This window comes from Struthio camelus, chromosome 7, assembly GCF_040807025.1.
Source record: "Struthio camelus isolate bStrCam1 chromosome 7, bStrCam1.hap1, whole genome shotgun sequence".
Lineage (NCBI taxonomy): Eukaryota > Metazoa > Chordata > Aves > Struthioniformes > Struthionidae > Struthio > Struthio camelus.
The window spans coordinates 15,615,153-15,639,265 of record NC_090948.1 but is presented as its reverse complement, the minus strand read 5'-3'; the positions used below and the strand labels follow the sequence as shown (position 1 = coordinate 15,639,265).

General features: G+C 57.7%; 2 protein-coding genes across 4 annotated transcripts in view; both read left to right on the top strand.

The window, feature by feature from the left end:
- The window catches only part of SUFU (SUFU negative regulator of hedgehog signaling), a 102,495-nt gene extending 93,773 nt beyond the window's left edge, over positions 1–8,722 (top strand). For both annotated transcript variants that reach the window (XM_068949791.1, XM_068949790.1), the window contains exon 12: positions 1,883–8,722. In XM_068949791.1, the coding sequence (XP_068805892.1) occupies positions 1,883–1,972 (90 nt within the window). In that variant the 3' untranslated portion in view covers positions 1,973–8,722. The remainder of the gene's footprint in view (positions 1–1,882) is intronic.
- A 7,921-nt stretch (positions 8,723–16,643) lies between these two features.
- Positions 16,644–24,113, top strand: part of TRIM8 (tripartite motif containing 8) — a 38,879-nt gene continuing 31,409 nt past the window's right edge. For both annotated transcript variants that reach the window (XM_068949789.1, XM_068949788.1), the window contains exons 1-2: positions 16,644–17,720; positions 18,002–18,652. In XM_068949789.1, the coding sequence (XP_068805890.1) occupies positions 18,083–18,652 (570 nt within the window). In that variant the 5' untranslated portion in view covers positions 16,644–17,720; positions 18,002–18,082. The remainder of the gene's footprint in view (positions 17,721–18,001; positions 18,653–24,113) is intronic.

Genomic DNA, 24,113 nt, shown 5'->3' with positions numbered 1-24,113 from the left:
CCTGTTAGAGTGGAGCAGACAGCTGGCGGGGAACTCCTTTAGCAGGAATCTGCCTCTGAGTATGTTAATGTCCTCCAGAAACGAGGTGCTTACCGGAAGGACAGGACATCTAATTGGATAAAGACAGATGATGATTCACTCGTCACTGTCCCCTTACACCAACTCTAATTTTCATAGCCCCTACGTAGCTTGCAGCGCTGTTGGCCTTGGTCTGAGGACTCTCTCAGGAGAGGATCCCTCTTTAATCATCCCGAATTAGCTGCCGCCGGGTCGGAGTGTCTTTGACGGTGCCAGATCCCAGCTAGATATCCCTAGCATCCCTTTGGGGTATCAGGTCCTATCATGCTGTCAGATGGTACTACACTATGAGTGCAGCACAGTTTAAAAAACAAAGTCATTCTGCAAACCGGTTTCCAGAACTGTCCCCCATGTGCTGTGGACCCTCAGGCCTGGCAGCAGGATGGCCTGAAACGCTGCTCCAGGCCTCTCTGTTATCCAGCTCTGGAAGGGGCACCATCCAGAGTCTAGAAAGCTCTTGGTCATCTATAAAAGCCTCAAACGCAAACAGCAGCTTTAAATATCCAGGCTGCCATTCTGCCACGTAAGGATTTGAAGCCTTTACTACATCTAGGGTGTTTGCATTCTTTGGACTTTTTCCACTCTCAGGCATGTCTTTGCCAGCTCAGCAGTGAGCACAAAATTGAGATGTCGTAGAGAGGGGACTTTTCCTGCTCTGGGATGCACTTGTCAACCCCACAGAAGCCCCAAGCCCCCACTGCTACATGGCACCTCTCTCTGTGCCTGCCCTTTGCACAGGAAGGGATGGGAGGGCCTGGTCCACGTTAACCCTTGCAGGGATGCTGCTGCCTGGGAATGGCCCGTGGTGTTCCTCTCTGCGATGGTTCGGTTCCTCCTTTTTCCCCCTCCCCCTGACAAAGCTGTTTCTGAGAGGTCTGCATGGATGCACGAGCCCTGGTCAGATGTGTTTGTGACAGGGGATGGCAAGGGCTTCTTGGACCTCTGTCCCCAGGCAGTCCTCTTTGGGGTCAGAGATGGTGGGGTGACTTCCCAGCCGAAGGCGGTGTGTCCTGGAGCAACATCAGGGCTAGTGGGACCAGTGTACTTGCTTGCATTGTTCGGGAAACATTTGCCAGAGACAGTGCTGTGTAAACCAGACTGGGGCAAAAATCTCTGCTCCATGTGCTTCAATCAATGTTTGCAAAACAGCCTGAGCAGCTGAGTGCCTGTGTGAATACAAGGCATTGTAGAGGCGCTCCACGAAGCCTTTGTAGCAGAGGTGGGTAGGGCTCTGAGCGGCAGCGCTCTTCAGGCATGCTGCCTCTCCCCGGCCAGGGCAGCACAATTTGCCCTCCTGGAGCTGATGGCCATTTGCACACCATTGCGATTCTTTCACCTTTGCAGAAGCACACTGTCTCGCCTGCACCCCGCCGTGCAAGGGGAAGAATTTTAAAGCTGCCATAATCCTCTCTCTAAAGCGAACGGGGGGCTCTTGGGGCCAGGGGGTAGCTGAAAGGAAACGGACATGGTCAAGTGGGAGGGGGAGATACTTGTGTTGCAAATTTTCAGTGAGATCGGGGAGGGGAAGTGGTGATGGGAGCAGTCACCCTCCAGAATCCATCTGATGAAATAAACAATGCTGGGGCCGAAATCTCAGAACTTTACTTTGGCAGCTGAGGCACAGACCACATTATCTAATGTCCACTGCTGTCCAAAACATACTGATGGGGAAATGTTTTCTTAGTGGCCTCTTGTTTTAAAAAAAAATAATAACAGAGGGCTGCCTGCCTTTGCGATGACTTTGTTTTTCTGTGGGTTAGGTTGCAGTGATATACATTAACTGGTTCTCTTTATCATCTTACAGTTTAAACTTCCAAAGGAGTACAGCTGGCCTGAAAAGAAACTGAAAGTCTCCATCTTGCCAGATGCTGTGTTCGACAACCCGCTGCATTAGAGCTGAATTACACCCTCCTAACAACTGGGAGAGCCAAGTTACTGTCCATTACCCAGTGACTCACAGGATAATTAATGCAGTAAAAACTCTGCCTGCAAATGAAAGAGTTTGCTGCACAACCACTGCAAACAGAAGAGGAGCTACTCAGCACCAGCCCAGACCGAACTGAGCCCTTTCCTTTATCCTTCCCAGGGCTGAGCTCTCTGGGAACAGCCTGCATATGTGTGAGTGCGAGTGAGAAATATTTAACTATGAAAATTAGTAGTAGGAATCCTTTCTCTCTCCTAGCTACAGAACTCCCCTCTGCCTTAGCCCAGGGTGTAGGCAGGCGCTCTGCGCGCCTGTATTTACACATGCATTCTGCCAGGTGCGAGCCTATAATCCATGGATTAAATGTTCTTTACGTGACTCTCGAGTCCTTTTGTTAGCCAAACTTTTACTGACTGCAGAACTGTTCTTCCATGTGCTATTTTTTTTTGCTTTTCAGAAACGGAATGGTATTTCCCCTGTTTAAAGGAGGCCAAAAGCTCACATGCTTGAAGCTGAACAGATTTAAAGATGAACTTTCTAGTTCAGTCAAGAAAAACAAACTCAGATCCTCCCTGCCCTCAAATTAGGCATGTTTTAAGTGTTGGTCTTGGTGCTATTAGCTATGGTATCGCTGCAAACAGAGGCAACTTTATTCTCGCGCATCCTGTCCTTGCGCCTGAACCCCAGGGAAGGTCGCAACCTCTGGTTTTGCACAAGCAGGAGGAAGAAGGCTACCGGGGCGGGGGAGATCTCCTGTTTACAGTGTGTTTATCTTTAAAGAGATACTGTCAAGTATTTTTTCCTTGCTATTGTACAGAATTTGAGAAGCTAGAAAGGACCATTTGTTCACAGGGAAAACCTCAGCAGCTCTGCAGGATCCAGGGGGCTGCTTAAAAGCATATGAAACGGAGATCTCCACTGCCCTGGCACGGCACAGAGGAGTCTCAGCCTCAGTAAAGCCAACTCTCCTCCCTGTTCCAGCAGCGTAGTGCCCTAGCACAGCTCCATTTTCCCCTTCGGTCTTGCTGTGTTGGCTCTTTGCGGCTGGTATCCCTCTTCTCAGCAGGGTTTGGACTGTAAAGCATAAAAATTGGTTTGATGCGTCCCCCTCCTCCTAGATCCCTGTGGCCTCCTCCTTGGAGTAAAACATGGTGTGCAGAGGACCGTGTCCCCTGCAGGCTGCGTCTCTGTGCCGAGACGCGAGCCCTTGTGGATACGCTGAAGCAAACTGCCACAGGCATTGCCCCCTGCTGCTGTTGCAGGCTTGTTTCTGATGCATATTCCCCAAGCCTTTCCCTGCTCATTGCCTTTTGGTGGCAACTCTTCACTCCTTGGCGGGGAGGTGCAGCTTCTCTTCCACCCCTTTCTGCCTACAAGCTAACTTGGCCGTTTTTTCTTCCCGGTTTATGCACAACAGCCATGTGATCTTAACACAGGTATAACAAAGCTTTTAACACTTAACTTCCCCGATGAAACAGCAAAGTCCAAGGGGCCTCCCAGTACCCCAGGGTCGGTTTTCTGTTTGTTTTCTGATTTGATTTCTTCCTGGCACAGTCGACTTTGATGTTTTTTGCATATATTTGGGGCTGGTTAATGTTGGTCAAGAAGCAGAGCTAGGAGCCACAAAGCTTTCCTTGGACTTGCTACAGAATTCCTCTGTGGCCTCAGGCAGGTCACTCAATGTCTCTCCGTACAGAGAGGGTGATTATTGACTAGAGGGCTGTAGGACCTACCGAAGCATGCCAGGATTTGCAGGGGAGGGCGTGCTTTGTGTACAAAGTAGTATTTGTATTATTATAATTGTTATGTTATAATTTAAGGCAGGCCAAATGCAGGGTCCAACATTGCTCGGCAGAACCTTCCTTTCTGCAAAGCTACGGAAGCAATTTGCATGTAAATGAGTTTGTCATTTTGTCTGAACTCACAGGATCATCTTAAAATCCTGCTGCGAAAGAGCAAAAACTTTCAGATATCTGCAGTGTGCCAGCCGGAGTGATTTCTGTGCTGTGGCAGACTGTATTCATCCATCGGATCTCTTGGCCAGTTTCCACTGTCCTGGTTAGCGCTAAGCATGTGCTGTCTCTTCTGCACTGTAGATGCATACCCAAGGGCCAGTGTGGGCTAGAAAACAGCAGGAAAATTTACCAGTCCAGCTTCAAAAACGACGTGCCCGAGTGTCCCATCGCCAGGATAATGAACACATGGCCATTTGTGTCAGTCAGGAAAAGGGCAACGAGTAGGATTTTTACCCAGAGCCATCTGCAAACAGTAGCCCGTGGACTGCTCTCGCACGAGCTTGCTGGGGGTGCCTGCAACAGAGCTGGCCTGGTGCCACAACGCTGGCTGCGCTTCCTTGTTTCCAGATGCTAGCTCTCATTAAAAGAAGCTCAAAATCCACATCTTAGTGGAGAAGGGACATTTGGAAGGTCAATTGTTGCTGTTCCTGCAGAGATCAGCACGGGGCAGGGAGAAGTCTATCAGAGCTTCTCTGAGCCCTGACACACATCTGGAAAGCTTAGGACCTCCTGCCCTGTGAACCTCAGACTCTCTGAGCCTTCGCAGCGGGGAGGCAGCGCTCTGTACAGGGGAAGCACCTCCTCCACGCTGGCTTGTGCTCCAGCTCTGCCTTTCTTATGTGTATGTTTTCCTCACCATATTTACTCTCATCAGATGTTCTGGGTTGGGTTTTCATTGACTTCGGAGGGAGCACGCTGAACGCATCTGAAAATCCACCCAGGATCCTTGTGTGTGTGTGTATTTTTGTTCCATGTCATGTATTTATATATAGTTCTGTGTATTTGAGTTATGAACAGGTGGCATGCCAGAAATCTCTGTTTCTGAGACACTTTCTCACAGATCTTTGCTGGTAGCCAGAAAACAATTGGTTTGAGGGGAAGGAAATGAAATCTTCCTATTTAGTTAAGTGGAAAAATTCTAGACAAAAAACTGCTAAAATAGAAAACACTGTCTTATTGTTAGACCAACTATAAGAGAGAAACCGGTGAAAGTCAACCCGTAAGCGCCAAGGTCGTGTTGCTGCCTCTCAACAGTTATCTAAGAATAAGAAAAGATGCATGTTATTCAGTATTGTAAAGAACTCTGGACCAAGAGAGCCTCCCTTCCCCTGATTCACTTAAAGTTTGCAATCATGCCAAAGGCTTGCAAGTGAGTGAGATCTTGAGTTTGGATGTTTTCCTCCTGGGGCAATGGGGCATGCCTGTGTGTGAAGGAGGTAGAAAAGAAACCTATATATTTTAGTGAGCAAATAAGTTTTAAAAAGGGAGATGCGTCAGTGGTTGCAAATTCCACAGTAGTTTTCTAGCCCAAACCTGCTGAGATGGTAACTCCATGGGTGCTGATTTTTTCTAGATTGGGTAGAAGATCTGAAGCAGGATTACATGAAACCAAAACCTGTTGGCTAAAGACTGTGATCTGGATATAAATGACAGTTTCAAAGAAGTGGGTACTGCTTTTCTCTCTCCCACAGAAGTCTCATGATGCAGATAGACAGGGATATTTCCAAAGATGAAGAGCATTAGAGCAGACCTACAATGCCTTGAAAATCCAACATGGGACTGCAGCGATGAAACAAGAGAAATCCCCAAAGCCAGCACTACTTTCCCTCTCAAGACCTGATTAAAAAAGGGGAGAAAGAAAGTACAGTTTCACATTAAAGTATGCAGCCTATGATCTGAGCAGAGCAGTCAGCGTTGCAGCTGGTGTGACCTACGGTGATATTTTCAGTGGCTTAGAGAGGTGGTGCCTGCTGTGTATAATGTCTTTGAGGATGGTGGTATATTGGTTTTACTGTACACAGATTTGCCAGCAGAGATTTGAAATGATGTTGTGAAGCCTTTCACTTCAAATACTCTGTTGCTCTTGCATGGCTTTTCAAATGACACCATCGGGTCATCGGATGGTCTTTGAAGAAGTGGCGGTTTTGTTGTTTTTCAGTTGAGACCAGTCAAAATGTTTAGGGGGTGTAGCTTTAAAAAAAACAGTTGAAAGCAATGCTTGGCTTGGAGGGAGCAGACTCTTTGGTGGGGGAGTGGGTGAGCAGCCTCCCTCCTGCCTCCGCAGCTCGGGTTTGTTCGGGGCAGCGCACACCTTCCGGCGCTGCGAGGGGAGTCGGCGCTGCTCTCGCTCCTCTGCCGTCCGCTGCTCCGTCCAATGGTCCCCAGCCCCTCACAAAAACCTTTCTCAGATGTTGCGCTGAAAAACACGTCTGCCTAGCAGCATGTTCCTCGGGACTGCTTGCTGGAAGGAAAGTCTGCCTGGGAAGAGGGGTCTCGGCTGCTCATCTGTTCATCTGCCCTGATGACCCTTCCCTCTCCCTAGGTAGGCGTCTAGAGTCCATGACCCGCTTTGCAGGCTTGTATCTGGCGGGGGCAAGGCAACCTCATGTCAGGTGGGGAGAAGAGACCCACGGACCTTCAGGCCAGAGGAGACCCGTGAGCCTGAGCTGCCCGTTGCGCGGGGCACGGCCTTGCGCCCGGCAGCTCCGCCACGCAAAGTCCTTGGACCCGAGCTCCCTGTGGCGTTGCCTCCAGGCGAGGCAGGGGTCCCCCTGCCAGCAGCGAGAGGCGTCCCCTTCCACCCCGTCCCGGAGGCTCGTCCCTGTGCTTGATTGCCCTCCGTTTAGAGTATATATTGTGCCTTATTTCTCCTTCGAGTGAAACTACAAGGGCAGCTGAGTATTCAAGCAACGGAGAATCCCTTTCCGCGCATCTGCCCCTGCCGATAAAAGCACGCTTGCGCAGGGGCCACACCGTATCAGAAACAATCTCAAAATGCACGTTTGCCACTGGGGTTTATGTCCCGAGGTTTTAAAAAGCTGAATGTAGGTCTCTGGGAGCGCTGCAGTTTTTAACTGACCTCTGTAGCAACTTACTATTTTTGTAACATTTGTCTCTTGTCCCGTGCCTGCTTGTTCTCTTTTTAGAAGAAAATACAGAAAAGCTTCTATTCGACACAATTCCAAGATTTCAAACGGAGAATAAGCCCGAGGCCGCAAATGTGTTTTAAACTCAGCCCTGCGTTGACCTGCCTCTCTCAGGCAGGGAACCTGCTGGGTAACGTACCTCGCCACCCCTTCGTTTGCACTGCGACTCTGTTTGCCCTGGCGTTGCTCACGGGCCGTAAAATCGTAGCAAGCGGCACGTTAGCTCCGCAGCATCGTTTCAGGTCTGCCGTGAGCGGCCCGTTCCCTTTCCCTCACCGAAAGATCACGGCAGGGTTCAACTTGTGCTGCGGCGAGGGTTACGTCATCGCGGGAACGGCCGCGCGCGGCGGACGCTGCCGGCGAGCTCTTTGGCGCGTTGTTGTTTGTGAACGGTTGTAACGCTGCGTCTCCCCTCTTTGGAAAGAGGAAGAGAGAGAGAGAAGAAGAAGCAGAAAAAAAAAAAAAGCTGGAGGAAAATTTCCTGCCGATTGTTCTGTTGTGCAAACGCTGCTCTTTTCTCTCGCCCTCTCTCTTCTCTCGTGGCCAGGCTGGAGATCAAAATGGTCCCTTTGTTCCTCTCCCGGGGGCCCGGCGGCAGCGAAAGTGCCGCTCCGGAGGCACGCGCCTGCCCGGGCAGCGCGGGTGGGAGGCACCGGACCGGCGCCGCAGCTCCTACCTGAACGCGGCGGCGTCTGTTGGCAGTGCAGCGGGCAGGATGTGCGCAGGGGGACTGCGCGGGGCAGGCGGTGAGGGGCAGGCCCACGGGCGCCTCTGCCCTACTCTCCTGGAGCATCAAACGGGCTGCGAAAGCCGCTGGGGACAGAGGAAGGGCAAGTGAGCGTCGACGGCCGTGGCGGCCGGGCGATGACCGATGGCAGGCTGGGAGCCGGGCGCCCTCTTCTTCTTGTCTTTTGGCTTTCCTTGAAGCGGCAACTTAGAGCTTGGGGGAACCAAACAGCTCCCTGCCAGGGGCTGGCGAGCAGCCGCGGCCCCAAGGCAGGACTTCGTCCCACTGCCCCCGGGCTCTCACACCCAGCCCCTGCCAACCCCGTGGCCCGGCTCCCCTCAGAGGTGGCTCCAAGGGACGCTTAGCCGTGGGGACGCTCCCAAGCCGAAGAAGGGATTTTAGCCCTTCAAAACCCTGCCCGTCATCCAGCGCAGGCTCTGGATGATGCCTCCACGAAGGCTCTTCGTAACAGAGACGCTTCAGGCGGGATGGCGATTTTGCTGGTCGTTGCGGACACTTAATTGTCTAGTGTTTTGGAGGATTTCGGCATGACCTCGAGCAAAGGACGGTTTTCTGGGTGTGCTGGGGGGGAGCCGAGGTGAGCAGGGGCGCCCCTCACCCTGGCCCCCGGGCTGCGCTTGCAGCTGGCAGCTCGGCGGGGAACATTTCTGTAGTTGATCTGCGTGCGTGTGCGAGTGTGTGCGGTCTGCGAGCGCGTGGTCGTTTCCTCCCGGGAGTCCAAGGACGCTACGGAGTTGGTCTGGAAGGAGCCTGCGTTTCTGCCGCCGGTGTGTCGGTACCTTGTAGATGGCCTTTCTTCCCTCCCCCCGCCTTTTTTTTTTATTATTAATAAAAGACAAAAAACAAATGGAAAGCTAAACTAGCAGAGGTTTTTAAATATTTTATATTAGTTTCTAATGTAAATTCTTACATTGTTATTGCAGTGCTGGGTGCGTTTCGCCTGCACGTGACTTTTGTAATATTTTTGTGAATCGCTAAACGTTTTTTTCCTCCCGTGTATTCTAAATGCATTAAACGTATTTGCATAATTGCCCGTGTCCTTCTGTGCGGCCGTCTGGGGGGCGAGGGCTGGAGCGGGCGACGCGGGGGCCGGCCGGCCCGCCGCCTGCCGTGCCAGCGCCAGCGCGAGCCCCCTCTCCGCAGCAGCTTCGCACCGGCGTTTTCTCAGCCCGGCCCCGTTGCAAGCGGGGTCTGCCGCGAAGACCTCCGGGGTGGAAGCGGTAGGGATCATCCTTACCCCCCAAAACACCCTCAGCAGGACAGCTGGTCCCGGCTCCGCAGCGGGACTGGACCGTGCCGTCTGCTCCCTTCTTTTCTGCGCCGTTCGGAGGAGGCAGGTAGGGAGCGAGGGCGGGCGCGTGCGGTTGCGCTGGCAGCTCGGAGGAGGAGGAGGAGGTGGCGGCGGGGTGGCAAGCCCTCCGTCCCGGCGCGGCGCGGGGTGACGGCACGGTCAGGTTGTGAGCCGCCGTCCTCTGCCAAGCGCCTCTTGGCTTGAGCGGGAACTGCGGGGGTGTGCGTGCATGCGCGCGCCGAGACCCGGTATGTCCGAGGAGAGACACAGCAAACACTTAGGAAAAAATATTACTGAGCTAATGTTGCAATGATTTCCCAGTAACGCAGAACAATTTTGCAGTAATCTTTTTACACTCCTCAGTAATAAATTCCTTTAAGGTCAGCGAGAGGAAGGGTGGAATAGGGAGCTGGGGGAAGGGAGCTGGCAGCGCGCGGGGGACGGGCGAGAGGGAAGGGAAGGGACGTGCGAGGAGCGGGAAGCCAGCTCGGGCAGCTTTGCCTCTCGCTCCAGGCGAGCGGTCGTCCGGGCCCTCCCCAAACGTAACGGGAAGCGGGCAGCCGAAAGGCTTGCCGCGAGGGCCGCTTCTGAAGATGGGGGTCTGAACCGTCCTCTTCTAACAAGGGGGCGGGTAATCGCCGTGCCAAAGGGGACGCGGCCCCGCTTTCCATCGGCTTCCCTCCGCGCTCGCCGCGTTTCGGCACGGCCGAGGTGTCCGGGGGCATCCGCCTCTTCCCAGTTCGCCTCTTCCCGACTGCGAACCCCCTCGAGCCGGCCGGCAGAGGAAGAGCCCGGGAGGCAGGAGGCGGCTGCCGTGTCCCGGCCGCGGCGGGGGGGAACGGGTCCCCTCGGGGCAGAGATCCCCCCGGCGCGGCCCCATCGCTCGCCCGGCGGCGTCCTGCCTCTGCCCCGGCCGAGAGCTTTCCCTTCGGGCAGGGGATTGGAGGGAGGTTTCCGAAAAGCGGCGGCTGGGAGCCCCTCCTGCGTGCGCGGCGCTGAACTTCGTTAGGAGCGGCTTGCTGCTAATAACGCCGGCAGCTTCTCTAACTAATAACGGAAGGGCTGCGAGCAGACGCCAAGCGGGGGAGGGAACGGATTTGTTTGTTTATTTCTCTTTATTTCTTTATTTTTTTCTTTTTTAACCGTGCGGAGGGAGGGCAGGGGAGGCCTGCGGCTCGTCTCCCAGCTGGAAAACGAAGAGCGGCGGCCGGGAGGCTGGACCGGCGGCAGGGCGCACCTGAGGGGCGCGACGGGCGACGGGGCTCCGGCTTCTCCCAGCCGCTAAGCAGCGTCCGGCCGCCGCTCCTGCCCTTCCCGCGCGCCGCGTCGCGCCGCTTGCCCGGCCCTGGCGGCGGGAGCCCGGCCAGAGAAAGTCGGAAAAGGCAGGGAAAAGCAGAAGCGGCTTTGGAAAATGCCATAGTGATCATGGAGGGGGGGGACACGCAGCCCTCGAGGGGCAGCAGCGATGCCGGATGCTGCCGGCTCCTTTTTCAGCTGGACGGTTTTCGCCGCGCCGAGCGGCACCGCGGGGGCGCCGAGCGGCCGCCGCCGGCCCGGGAACCGCGACCTCCCCGTCGCACCACCGCTCCCGACCGCAGCCACGAGGCGTCGTTAGGCGAGAGACTGAATTCACCCCTTCAAAAAAGGGGGTTGGGGGGGGATCCCATGCGGAGGGACGTGCCGACGAGCCGGGAGCCCCCCCCGCGCGGGGGGACGGCGGCGTCCTGCGCGGCAGCCTGCCCGCGGGAACCGCAGCCGCCGCGCCGCAGCGGGAGCGCGAGCAGCGCTGGGGAGCCCAGTCTTTGCCTTAAAAGGAGATTTCGGGCACGCTTTGGTTTGAAATTGTTTTCTTGTTATTCAGCTGATTGGGAGCTTCAGCACGTTATTTGCGGCGTGACGCGAGGGGGCTTCGGATGCAGAACTAAAAGCTGCGGCCAAGGATGTTTCTGTGGCTGTTCAGGCCAGAAGAGACCATTAAATCATCTCGTTTGACCTCCTGTGTTTGCGGGCCAGAGAATTTCACCCAATTACTCTTGTGTCGAGCCCAATAACTTGTGTTTTTGATGGGAGCGTGCGTTCCAGCAAGACATCCTGTCCTGGTTTGACGACTTCTAGAGGTGAAGACTCTACCACCTACTTCCCTTGATTGTTTGTCCTAGTGGCGAAGGCACGCGCGCCCGCCCGCGCGCACCGGCCCCAACCCCACTGCCGATTTATTTCTGATTTGGATGTTTCTGGCTTGTTTGGAACGGGAAAGGCCGGTTCCCCCCGCCGCCGCCGCCGCGCTGCCGGCCTCCGTCGTGGGCTCGGCGCGCCGGGGACGCGCAGGGACGGCGGGGACGGCGGGGACGGCGCCGCGCGTGACCCGGGGCCGGCGCGGCGAGGCCCGCGGCGCCCCGGCTCCTCCCGACGGCGTGTGTTGGCCGAGCTGCGCGCGTTCATACAGATAAATGCCGGGATCCCTATTAGGCTGCCGTTAGCGAGCAGCTCAAGAGTTAACAAACTTCGAACAGATGTGACCAACATGTCAAGACACGAGAAGTACGTGGTATGGATGTTTATAAGTACATCGACAGAAGGCATTCATAAAAGGTTATAAACCACGGTAATAAGCAACCCATCAGCTTGTTTGGACTCTAACACTTGATTAACCATTTATTAAAACATGCAGTAATCATTTATAAGCCATAAGTGGGACCAAACATAAAGTATGACTCTTTTCCACGTTAACAGAGAATTTCCCCCCTCCGGGCGCCGGTCGGGGTGGTTAAAGGCTAACCGTGGCTGCGGGGCACGGCGGACCCGGCGAGTTCGGGGACGCTGCGGCTGCCCCGCCGCACCGGCCTCGCCGTCGCACCGAGGCCCACGCGGAGAAATGCCCCTAACGGGCCTTGTCTGCCGGCGCCGCGATAGCGGGGCCGGGGCCGGGGCCGGGCAGCCGCCGCAGCAGGTCGCTCCCCGGGCAGCCCGTTGCCCTTCCCGGAGCGGCGGCACCGGCCGGCACGCAGGCGTCCCACCGCGCTGCGGCGACTTCCCGGGGCTCTGCCGGCCCGCAGGGCCGTCGAACATCTCCTTTCGGGACATCCCCCCGCGCCGGCCCCGCGAAGGCGGACGGGCTGCTCCTAGCGCCTGCCCGAGGTGGCTGCCGCGACGCGCCAGGCAAATCCCGCGCTTGGCAAAGGCAAAGCGATGGGCTCTCGGGCGCTCGCGCAACGCCCTGTTAAGCGCGTCCCGCTGGCAGCCCCGCTGCGGCAGCGCCTGCCCGACTCGCAGCACAGGGCAAAACGGGACAGATCTGCCTTTTTTTTTTTCTTCCCCCTGCCGTCCACCAAACTTTCACAGCTTTTCTCCCAGCGGCGCGGGGGAAGCGGCTGCCCCGGCCGGGAAGAGAGGAGGAGCCCGGCTGGCCGCCAGCCTCCCTCGCGCTCCCAAAAAGAAAAGAAGAAAATTGTCCGAGGGTTTTTTTGTTTGGCTTTTTTTTTTCTTTTTTTTTTTTGTCTTTTAGGGTCCCGTGGCGTTGACGCAGTTTCCTGCAAATCCTGCCTCATCCTGCCAGGGGTTGAGCGAAGGCACCCCCCGGCCCTCCGCGCTGGGGGAGAGAGGGAGGAAAAGCGAGCGCAGGGGCGCGTGCACGCGCAGGGGCGCGCGCGCGGCAGGAAAGCCTTCGCCGAACTGGCCTGACCAGAATGTGACACAGGAGCAGGAAATGAGTCACGCCGGCAGGGCAGCTGCTCGCAGGCTTGCGCACAGAAAGAAAACCCCACCAGGCGGGGGAACCGCCGCGGCCGCCCGGGGCTGCCAGCCCACCAGCCTCGTCCCCACCACCGCTGGCACCAAGGCAGCCTGGCCGCCCCACCCCAGATGTGGCTCGCTCAACACCAGATGTGCTCGCTCCACCCCAGATTTGGTCGCCCAAGCCCAGATGTAGAAGCTCAACCCCAGATGAGGCCGCTCCACCCCAGATCTGGCTGCTCGGCCCCAGATGTGGTCACCCAACCCCAGATGTGGTCATCCAACCCCAGATGCAGCTGCTCAACCCCAGATTTGGCCGCTCAACCCCAGATCTGGCTGCTCGGCCCCAGATGTGGTCACCCAACCCCAGATGTGGTTGCTCAACCCCCGAGTTGGTCATCCAACCCCAGATGCAGCTGCTCAACCCCAGATTTGGCCGCTCAACCCCAGATCTGGCTGCTCAGCCCCAGATGTGGTCACCCAACCCCAGATGTGGTTGCTCAACCCCAGAGTTGGTCATCCAACCCCAGATGCAGCTGCTCAACCCCAGATTTGGCTGCTCAGCCTCAGATTTGGTCGCCCAACCCCAGATTTGGTCGCCCAACCTCAGATGCAGCTGCGCAACCCCAGATTTCGTCGCCCAACCCCAGATTTGGCTGCTCAGCCCCAGATGTGGTCGCCCAACCCCAAATGTGGCCACTGAACCCCAGATGTGGTCACTCAGCAACCCAGGGTGATGCTGCTGTGGGGCGCGCGGGGGTGGCCGTGCCTGAGCGACGTGTGCCAGCAAGATACCCAGGACCTGCTGGGGGCTCCAAACTGCCGCCCGGGGAGCCCGTGGCCGGTCTCTGTGGGGTTGTTTCCTTCCTTTTCCACGCCGGCAGGGAACGTTCCCAGGGATGGCCACCAGCAGGTGGATTTGGTGCTGCAAACCAGGGTATTGCCGCCCTGTGAGCCCATTAAATCCTTCAAGCCAGTCTTAAAACTTCAGCCAAAGCCTTTAACATATGACTCCCCATGGCACAGGGATGGGGGCTGTTTCCACCTCTCAATAAGCAGCTCTCATGGAAGGGGGGTAGAAAAGTGGCGATCGCTTTTCCCCAGCTGGTTGGGTTTCATTGGGTTATGACCAACCCAAGAAGTTCACCACTTTCTGTCATTTTTGGAGGGCTCCCGATAGGTGGCGAAGGAAGGGGGTTCGGTGCCGGCACCCCGGGGCGCCAGGCGGGGAGGGGATGGCGGCGGGCAGGGCGGCTGTCGCTTTAACGGCCCGTCACTCCGTAAATCTGTGCCAACAACTTCATTCTCCAGTCAGCTCAGTAGGGTCCGCGGCCCTAAATAGCAAACATAGTTTCTGCACATCTGCGGGCTGATTAAATATCGCTCCAATCTGCCTGGGAAAGCAGAGGCAGGTCCTGGACGTCATCAGCCAGGCCGGGCTCGGCCACCGCTCTCTTCCCGGCGCGAAGCCTGGGGACGGGTCCCTTTGGCCACCAGGAAACGCCCGCTCAGCGCCAGCCCCCGGCCACGAGCGCCCGAGCGGTCCCGCGAGGGCCGCCCGCCCCGGTCCCAGCCCCGGCACCGCTGCGCCCCGTCCCGCTCCCCGCTGCAGGGCACCGACCTGCAGAGACGGCGCTGGATCTCCTGGGCGAACTGGGTCTCGGCGCTGGGGCGGGGACCTGGGGACGGGGCCGGATCCTGGAGGAGAGCGCGGCACCCACCATGCCAAAGAGCTTTGGTGTAGGACTTCCCATCTCTTCACCCTGCTGCACCCCGCGGTCTGAAGCCTGCGAGGCCGCCAGGAGAACCCAGGTGGAAATATCTGCAGGAGGTTTCCTCCTCCTCCTCCTCCTTGGGCCTTTCCTTCCTCTTAGGCTCTTGCCTGCTTTGCGCACTGCACTTCTGGATGCTAAAAAGCAGCTGGGGGTTGTAGCTGCCCTTTCTCCAAGGTTTTTAAGCTCCTAGTGACCCCGTTAACGTCCTGCCCGGCGCAGCGGTGCAACGCGGAGTCGGCAACGCTCCTTCACCGCTCTCTGTCCCCCAGTGCGAGGGAGCGAAAGCAGCAGGCCGGCGCGAGGTTGCGTTTGCGGGTTTCGGCCGGCGACGGCCGGTTGGCTCCCGTCTCTCGGAGTCTCCCAGCGGCAAAAACAGTTTCGTCCTCGTGTCCGTCTGAGCGGCCTCGAAAACACCGAGTTTTGTCCTCCCAACGCGGAGGGTGACCCGCCTGCCCTCGCAGAGGCCCAGGGAGCGGGAAGGGGGGCCGGCGGCCCTGGCGCGCCCGAGCGGTTTATTTTGATCCGAACGCTCCGTTTTGGGGGTTTCCCGCGCCCTGCCTTGGCACCCCCCCGCCCGGCGGGAAACGGAGGCGCATCAGCGCCGTGTTGCGTTGCCGGCGGCCCGGCACGTTTGGCAGCGGCGGGAGAGGCGGTGTGCCCACATTGGGTGGGAGCCGCTAACGGAGACCCCTCTGTGCCCTCGGCCGGGGACACGGAGGAGACCCCAGGCTCAGGCGGTGCCGGGGGCCGGGGGGGCAGCTGGTTTTCAGAGGACCCTGCGGGACAGGCACGGAAAGCGCCCTGCGGCGGCAGTGGGCAGAGGGGCGCCCCCGGCTTCGGCCGCCCCACGCACCGCCCCACCGGGGCCCGGGCCGCGGCCGGGCTTAGCGCAGAGCCCGACCCACGTGCCCGCTCGTGCTTCGCCTGAAGAAAACAAAAGCCGGCACTCAAACAGAAATTAAACCTTATGGCTGGGAGCCAAACGGTGCAATTTTTGGAGAAGCGGCCCCCTTTTTTTAATACGGGGGTACAAGACCGTACGGTGGAAGCAGAACACAGCGCTGCCTGGAAAACCCCGGGCGGCCTTCGGGGTCGCCAGCAAAGCTGCTGCGCCCTGCTCTCCGTGGCGGGCGGGCAGCGTGGGGGTGCCAGGCGGCGCTGAGGACGCGCAGCTCAGCGCAGCAGTGGCAGGAGCCCTGAGCAGCCTGCAGGGACGAAGGGGGCGGGAAGAGCGGTGGGGGACCGCTCCCACCTCCAAACCGCGGCAGGCGGCAGCACAAGGCAGCCAGGCCGAGCCGAGCCGGGCCGGGCCGGGCCGAGCACCGCCTGGTGGGCCCCACCGCGGCGGGCGCGGCCGCTTTAAGGCGGCGCCGTTTCATGTCGGGGCGCGGCGCGCGTGACGCGGCGCGGGGGCGGGGCCGGGCCGGAGCGCAGCGCAGCGCGGCGCCGCGCAGCTCCGGGCGGCTCGAGGCGGCGGCGGCGGCGGCGGCAGCGCCCGGCGGGACCCAGCGCCGCGCAGCGGCCCCAGCGCGCCGCCGCTCCCTCCGCTCCGCTCCGCTCCGGCCGCCGCGTGGCGGCCCCGCTTGAGCCCTCATGGCCGCTCCGCCCCGGCTCGCCCCCCCGCGGCGCCGCTGAGCCCCGCCGGTTCCCCCCCCCCCCCGCCCGAGCCGCTCCCCGAGGCGCCGCTTCCGCTTCGCCCCCCCCCTCCCGCTCCGAGGCGCCGCTCGGGGCGGACCCGTCGTCCCCCCCCCCCGCGGCCTCCGCCTCCTCCTGCCCCTGGCGGGGGCGGCGGGCGAGCGGCCCCGGCCGGCGGTGGGCGCCCGCGGCGAGCCCGACATGGCGGGCGGTGCGGCGGGCGCGGGGTGCCCGGCCCGGCCCTGATGCGGCGGCCCCGAGGGCAGCGCAGCCCCCGCGCCCGGCCCGGCCCCGCGGCGCCCTGAGCCCCCGCGCAGCGGCACCGGCAGCGAGCGGCGGCGGCGGGCTGCCCGCCCGTGACCGCCCCCCTTCCCCTTCCCCCGGCACCGCCACCGCTTTTTTTTTTTTTTTTTTGGCGTTTCTCTCCCGTCTCCGCTGGCTAATAGGGCGCAGCTCAAAATGGCTGAGGACTGACTCGGCTCCGCCGGCATCGCGCGTCTCGGGGCGGCCGGAGGGGCCCGGGCAGCCGCGCACCGTCCCGCCGCCGCCGGAGCCGGAGCCGGAGCCGGAGCCGGGCGCGCTCGCCTGCCTGCCCGGCGCTGCCCTGCCCGGCGCTGCCCTGCCCGGCGCTGCCCTGCCCGGCGCTGCCCTGCCCGGCGCTGCCCTGCCCGGCGCTGCCCTGCCCGGCACCCTCAGCCGCTGCTTTTAGCTCATTGTTTCTCTTTGGGGTCGTCTTCTCCTGCTCTCCGATCGGGATCTCTCCAGATCTGCAATGAAACTAGACTAGATCGGATTTTTTTTTCTTTTTTTTTTTTTTAATACCTTTTTCTTGTTGTTGTTATTTTTCCTCCTGAAGAGGACCCAACCCCTCCTGAGAATTTAGAGCAGGTTGATTTTTTTGGTTCATAGGATTTAAATTCTCTTCCTTTCCACCCCCCCCCCACTCCCTCCCTCCCTTGCTCCCTCCCTCCCTTGGCGAAACCCATTTTCCTTTTTCATTCCTATTTATGAACGGAGGAAGGGATTGGGAGGGTTGCTTTGGGCTCAGGGCTGGAATTTCGTCTGAATGATTGGCCTGTCTTCCCTCTGAGCTCTCCCATTCAAGACCTCACAATTTTGAAGCGGGCGAGAGGTTTTATTCTTCCCGTTTTATCTTCTGTTTTGTCTCCCCCCCCCTTTTTTTCTTTTTTTTTTTTTCCACTCTTGTCGGGTTAGAAGCAAATCTTCGGGGCTGTTGAGAGAGAATTCAGTTTTTCATCACCGTCATCGTTGCTATTATTATTTTTTTTAATCTTCCTCCTTTTCCCATTTTGGATCTTAACCCTTTGATCTGTTTCCTTTAAAAGACTCTAATTCTGAACTCCCATCAGGGAGAAAGGGAGGAGAAATTAAAAAAAAAAAAAAGAAAAAATCTGAGCGAGTCTGTTCTCTCAGCTGTTAGCCGGGTTGGTAAGGGACAAAAGTCCCTTTAAAATATTGAATGTCAGTTGCAAACCTAAGAAAAGAAAAATCAAATCCGGAACGCTAAATTTAGGAGGTTTATATGGAACTTGGACTCTGCTACTGGATTTTGTATGGATTTTTTTCAACCTTTGGTAAGTTTCGATTCACCTTCTGGGATCAGAAGAAACAAATTGCTTTTAAGGGTTGCTAAGACTTTGGGTTGTAAATCCTAGAATATTATGTCTTTTTTTTTTTTTTAATGAAATGACATAGATGTGTTCTCTTTTCTGGGATTCCTAGAATGCTGCTCTGTGGTTTATTTTATTCTTAATTTTAAAATCTGCTGCGGTTTTTATTTATTATGCGCACTAAAGGAGGGTGGTTGGGGGGGGGGGGAAGAAACAGCGATTCACCCTGAGACTTCCTGTTGCAGGGAGAAAAGACCCCGGTCTCCATCTGTAGACCAAACTGAAAGATTAAAAGGGGGGAAAGTCGCCAGATCCTGCCAGCAGAAATGGCCGAGAATTGGAAGAACTGTTTCGAAGAGGAGCTCATCTGCCCCATTTGCCTGCATGTCTTTGTGGAGCCGGTCCAGCTTCCTTGTAAGCACAACTTCTGCCGGGGCTGCATCGGGGAGGCTTGGGCCAAGGAGTCGGGCTTGGTGCGGTGCCCCGAGTGCAACCAGGCGTACAACCAGAAGCCCAACCTGGAGAAGAACTTGAAGCTGACCAACATCGTGGAAAAGTTCAACTCCCTCAACCTGGAGAAGCCCCCCTCCGTCTTGCATTGCGTCTTTTGCCGCCGCGGCCCCCCGCTGCCGGCCCAGAAGATCTGCTTGAGGTGCGAGGCCCCGTGCTGCCAGTCCCACGTCCAGACCCACCTGCAGCAGCCCTCCACGGCCCGTGGGCACCTCCTGGTGGAGGCGGACGACGTGCGGGCCTGGAGCTGCCCCCAGCACAATGCCTACCGCCTGTACCACTGCGAAGCCGAGCAAGTGGCCGTGTGCCAGTTCTGCTGCTACTACAGCGGGGCCCACCAGGGACACTCGGTTTGTGACGTGGAGATCCGCCGCAATGAGATCAGGGTAAGTCGATCCCCCGTCGGTTTCGCTCGTCCTCCCCTTTCCCTCCGCTGCGGGCTGGCGGGTCGGCGTTGCGGCCGCCGTGCGAGATTGCAGCGCCGAGGGTCTCTGCCCCGAGGAGCCACCGGAGCATCGACGGGGCCTCGCCAAGCGGCTCTGCGGGCTCGTGCCCCCGCCTGCCGCGGGACGGGAGCTGGGCAACCCTGCTGGGCCACGGGCACCGCGCCGGGGCGGGTCGGGGGTCCTGCCAGCAAGAGCGCTTGAGAACAGAATTTCTTAGGAAATTTCCAGGCTTCTGTGATGGGTTGAAATCCAACCCAGCGCAGCAGCCCGTCTCCCTGCCTGCCTCCTTCCCCCGGCTGAGACTGCTGCCAAGCACGACCTGCCGTAAGACTCAGCCGCAAAGGGGTTCGAGAGGTTCCCCGCCGCTGGAGCGGTCGGGTTCGGGAGGAGCCTCTGGCAGAGCGTGGTGGATCTCCGCTCATGAGCGTGATGTGGTATCCGATAGCAGCGGCCTGGGCTCGCCTAGGTGTTTTCTGCCTCCTTCGCCTGGCTCCACCGCTCGGTATCGTGCCGCCTTGTTTTTTCTGGCTGTTGTGGAGAGGCCTGTGTCTGTGTAGGGCCTACACAAGATAATGCATCCTGGTACTGCTCCTCCTTGCTGATCCTGCAGCTAACCCTTTGACGTAAGGACCCGCTCCCTGTGCCTTGCCGATGCCCTCGGCGGCGCTGGGGTAGGAAGGAGGAAGTAAGCAGCAGCAGACATGTTAGATTACAGCTCGGTCAGGGAGAGACGGGGAAAACCAGCGTTTGCCAAGCGGTGACGGAGGCGGCGGCGGGGGGGTTTTGTTCTCCCGGCCCTCCCTGCCCTGTGGGGGAAGGGTTCCCACGGGAAAGGGGGGGTCGGGCCCTCTGAAGTCGTTCAGCCGTAGGACCTGCATCCGCTGGGTTCGTTTGCAGTGTCTCGCTGATGCAGCTGAACGGGGAAGGGTAGAGGTCCGAGCGCGGTGTAGGTAAAGTCTGCAGAGCAGGGGGGATTTTTGAGGAGCGATTTCCCCGGTTCCTGCCTGGGTACAGCCCCGCTGTGATTCAAAGCAGGACCAGCTGATGGCTTTAGGAGAAACATGTTAAAAACCAACAGCAGAGAGAGCAGCTTGGCTGTGTCCTCTGCTGCGGAGCCTTTCCTTCCAAAGGCCTCGTCCTCTTCTGGGTGCTGAGCGAGGGCGAGCTGGGGGGGCCGGAGGGGGAGCAAGATGGAAGAGCCGCCTGCGTCAGAGGTTGAATCGCCCTGAAATCTGGTTTCAGGCAGCTCGCTCCCAGGGGCGACAAAGCCATGCCGTGAGGACACGGACCCCGTCTGCTGTAAGGCTCATGGATGTCAGGCTGCTGCCTCTTCCCACCGTCTTCCTCGCCTCCGCTGAAGCCTAGCGTGAGCCTTCCGGTTCCTCCCAGTGAGGTCTGAGGCTGGGAGAGCTTGATGCTAGGCAGCAGACTGCCGGCCTCCCCCCTACGCAGAGGGAAGCAGGACCTCTTGCTCGTGGGGACTCAGCACTGGGGTTTGGCCACGTAACGGGGTTTTCTAAGGAGGCCTGCGCCATCCCAAAAGCAGTGTGGGCCACGGTGCTGGCTTAGGGGGAAAGTAGGCCTGTATTTTGCTTGTGGCTGGACCATCTGGCAGAAGCTTTCGCCCCTGGCTGTAGACCCTGAAATTATTGGCGGGCGTTTAACCGCCCTGCGGGCAACCCTGTTGCAACGCCGCTGGCCGCCTCCGGCCATCGCGTCCCCTCCTGGCTGCCCCAAGGCTCTCCGTTAGACCCTTAGAAAGAGGCCCAGTGCTAGTCTGCCGAATAAATATTTAACAATGAATTGAATGGTGATTACTGTAAAATGGGGATGATTTCCTGTGTATTTTAATGTTGCCAAAATGAGTCACCATTTAGCAATAAAAAAAAAAAAGAGTCATAAATAAAAATTGCAGTATAATTACTTTCCAATTGGATGGCCAGGCCTGGGAGGGGGGGAGGTGGCTCTGTGCAGCGAGGAGCCAGTGTGAGCTAACAGGAAGGTTATTTTCCTCTCCAGGTTTTTTGGGGGAAAACCAGAGACCTCTGCGGAGGTGCCAGCAGCTCCACCACACACACTGGAAGGGGAAAGACCCAGCCAGGCTTTTTGAGAAGCACTTTTCTGCTTCTATTTATAGGTAGTCGTTCTTGTCTCTCTCTCTGCCAGGGTGGAGAGCCACCCCGGGAGGACTCGGTGGGGCTGCGACAGGCCTGCCTGTGTGTGCGTTTCCCGGGAGCGTTAGCCAGGGACCTAAAGTATTTTTCCAGGTCCTTTCCAGGACACTTTGATCTCATCCATTCCCGCTCTCTCTGCGTTTTTGTTGTTGTTGTTGCTGCCGTTGTTATGGCTGGATGTTCGCTGCTCCTTGCGGATACGCGCCACTAATGGCCTGGCACGTAACTACCACCGGCTAGGCTGAATTTTGGCCCTGGCGTGAAATCGTAGGAGACGTGGCCAGGCACCAAAAGTGTCGGGCTGTTTCGTAGAGCTGCAGGCTTATTGCGTGACCTTGGCCAAATCCCGCAGCACCTCCATGGCTGTGTTGTCTTAGTTTCCCTTCAGTGCGGTAATAAAGCTTGCCTCCTCTCACCGGGCTCGCGGTTAAGGTAGGTGCTCGCGGTTAGGTTAGGTGCCGGGATAACGGAGGACAGCTCGAAGCTGGGGGATGGTATACCTGAAGGATCCCCCTGCAATTCAAGCAGTTTCTCTGCGAACTGGCTGGAATAGGGAAAGAAAAACCACCGAGGAGTTGCTGGCTCTCCCCTGCGCTCGCTGTGTGGCCTTGGGCAGGGCTCTGGTTAAAATCCACCCCTTGCCGAGCCGCGTGAGCCGGTCCCGGAGAGGAATGCGGCCGTGTCGGCTCCCGAATTAGGGCCGCGTGCATGTACCGTCCTGCGCGCGCTCAGCCGGCGGCGGCTCCCTGCGCGCAGGAGTCGGGCCCGGGATTCCTGGCCGCTTGCTCATCCGACGCGGGTGAATGCGCTCATTGAGCGTCCCGGGGAAGGACCGCCGCATGCGGCAAACCCCCGCATTGCCAGAAGGCCGGGGCTGGCGAGAAACGCCGGGCCGGGGAGATGAGCGTGACGGGGGCGAATGAGTAACGTTGAGCTTGTGAGATCCGGAGGAGGCCCCGGGAGCAAGCGGTCATGAGAGATTTGTTCCGTGCGTGTCTCTGGAGCTCGCGTTTGGGAAGCTCTTAATTGAGAAATGAGTCAAAGTTTGGCGGCTAGGAGCCTGATCCTCCGCCCGGTATGCGGCGTGGGGGATTTGCGGGCGTTACGGCCTGCGAGATCAACCCCCGGGACGGAGGTGACCCCCGGAGCCCAGAGGCAGGGCGGGAGTCTGCAAACGCTCTCCAAAGAAACGGCCCCTTTCAGGCGCTTGCTACCCCAGCCCCACTGCCAGTCCGCCTCGGAGGGCATCTTGCCCGCTGCCTGCAGGCCGACTGGAAAGGGAAAAGGGGCTCGAAACAATTTGGGGACAGAAACGTTGCTTTCTCAGCTGTAAGCTTGCATTTTGGATAGGAGATCTCTTGCCGGTCCGAGGACGCTGGAAGCAGGTTGGCGTAGGAGGAAGGGGGTTGTCCACGGAGCAGTTGCCCAAAGTGGAAGCTTGTGCTTGGGTTGTTTCGGGGGAGAGAGACCTTTCAGTGTTAGGTGCTGCACAAACCCACGCAGCCCTGACTCAGGATTGGGTGAACTCAAAGGTCCAACCATAGTACAAACAGTAAATAAAGTATGTGGTTAATCTTTCTTTCGTGGGCGTATAAAACGCTTACCTCCCCTTCCCCCCTTGTGAGATATTTTCTCCTTTGTTTCCTGTTTTTGTAGCGCTTAGAGGAGAGAGAGAGAGAGAGAGAGAGAGCGAGCGTGGAGGAGAAAAAAAAAAAAAGCCAACATCCCACCCTCTTTTTTTTGCTTCTGGAGGTTTTGTTTGTGTCAAGGTCTCAAAATGAAACGTATTTTCTTCCATCTTTGCCTTTCCTGCCAGAGACATGTGCCTCCTGCCGGGTATTCCCAGGCATGGAGGAATCTGCTTCCAAGGTTGAAAAAAAGAAAGTTATTCCAACTTGAGGTTGGTATGTTAATTTTTTTTTTTTCCCTTCACCCAAAGAGCGGGGGGGAAGCAAACGGTGCTGGGATTAGAGGGCAGGTCAGAAAGCAGCAGGCAAAGACATGCAAAAGGGGCTCACCCAAACGTTTGCTGGATGTTACCACCATGTTAGCCCCATCTTTGTATCGGGCATGGTTGCTTTTAAAGCCAGGTACAAAGCTTGCTTGAGGTTGTCCCAGCTGCCCTGCGCTGAGCTGTGGGTGCCGCTAGTGGAGAGGGTGTTAGAGGATCTGCTTCCACTTCACTTTTGTTCCAAGGGACAGAGATAGCTTTCACCTTGCTTCCTGCACCTTTGTGTGAAGTCGAGAGAAATTTTTGCTGCGTTCTGAGCATCTCCAGTATTTCCGAATGTTAAGAAGAGGGAGAAGCGTGCAAAGCATGCTGTGGGGATGAGTCCTGTGGGAAAACGTTCGGGGGGGGCCTCCTGCAGGTGTGCGGGAGCAGAGCGCGGCTCCATCCGTGGAGCAGCACCTATTCGGCAAATCCCAGGGACAGGGGTTGGGTTTCCAGGTGCACCTGGCCCGCAGTGGGTTTGGGCTTTCTTTGCAGTCCCCCATATTTGCTCAGCTCAGGTGCTTTCTAAAGTATAGGAGAAAGAAGAGGCAAGCACTTGGCAGAAGCACAGAGAGATGAATCCCAAGTCTGTCCCTGAAACTCTGGCGCTTTGCCAGCGTTGGCTACCAGCCCCAGTGCAGAGATGGCCACTGGCTTTCCTAGCTGCCCAGCTGGTTGCTGTTCAGTTCAGAAAGTCTAAGTCTCTAGAGGGAAAATGCCACCAGTTTTCCTTCGATGGATGACTCTGACCCCGTAGACACCTTCCTGTTTGAAGAGAGTCCAATGTCACATCTTTCTCCTGCCATCTATGCTAAAGATGTTAAGCGGAGAGCTAGGGGACCTCAGTGCCGGGGAGACCGGGGTCTCTTCCACCGCCAGGCTCCTGGCTTGAGCTGCTGTAGGTTGTTTTACTCTGAAACAGGTTTGGTAACTTGTGATGGGCTGGATTTTTACGGGCTTACTTATTTTCCAGATGACTTGTTTATGAGAAGTGCGGCATGCAGTTCGTTGGAGGCATTGTGAGCGCGTATGCCGAAGTTTTCTGGTGTAATTTAGCTCTCGTGACTGTAGGTAGTGTGGGCTGGTGCCTGGCAGGCGCTCCCCGCAGTGCTCTTTGAGCGTACCTGGTCCCCCCCACTAATTTTGGCAGTAGGTCTTACGAAGCTGGGCCGGTGCATTCAGATTCCCCCTGCTCCCTCCATCTGCTAGCACCCCTGGAAGTGAACCTCCAGCC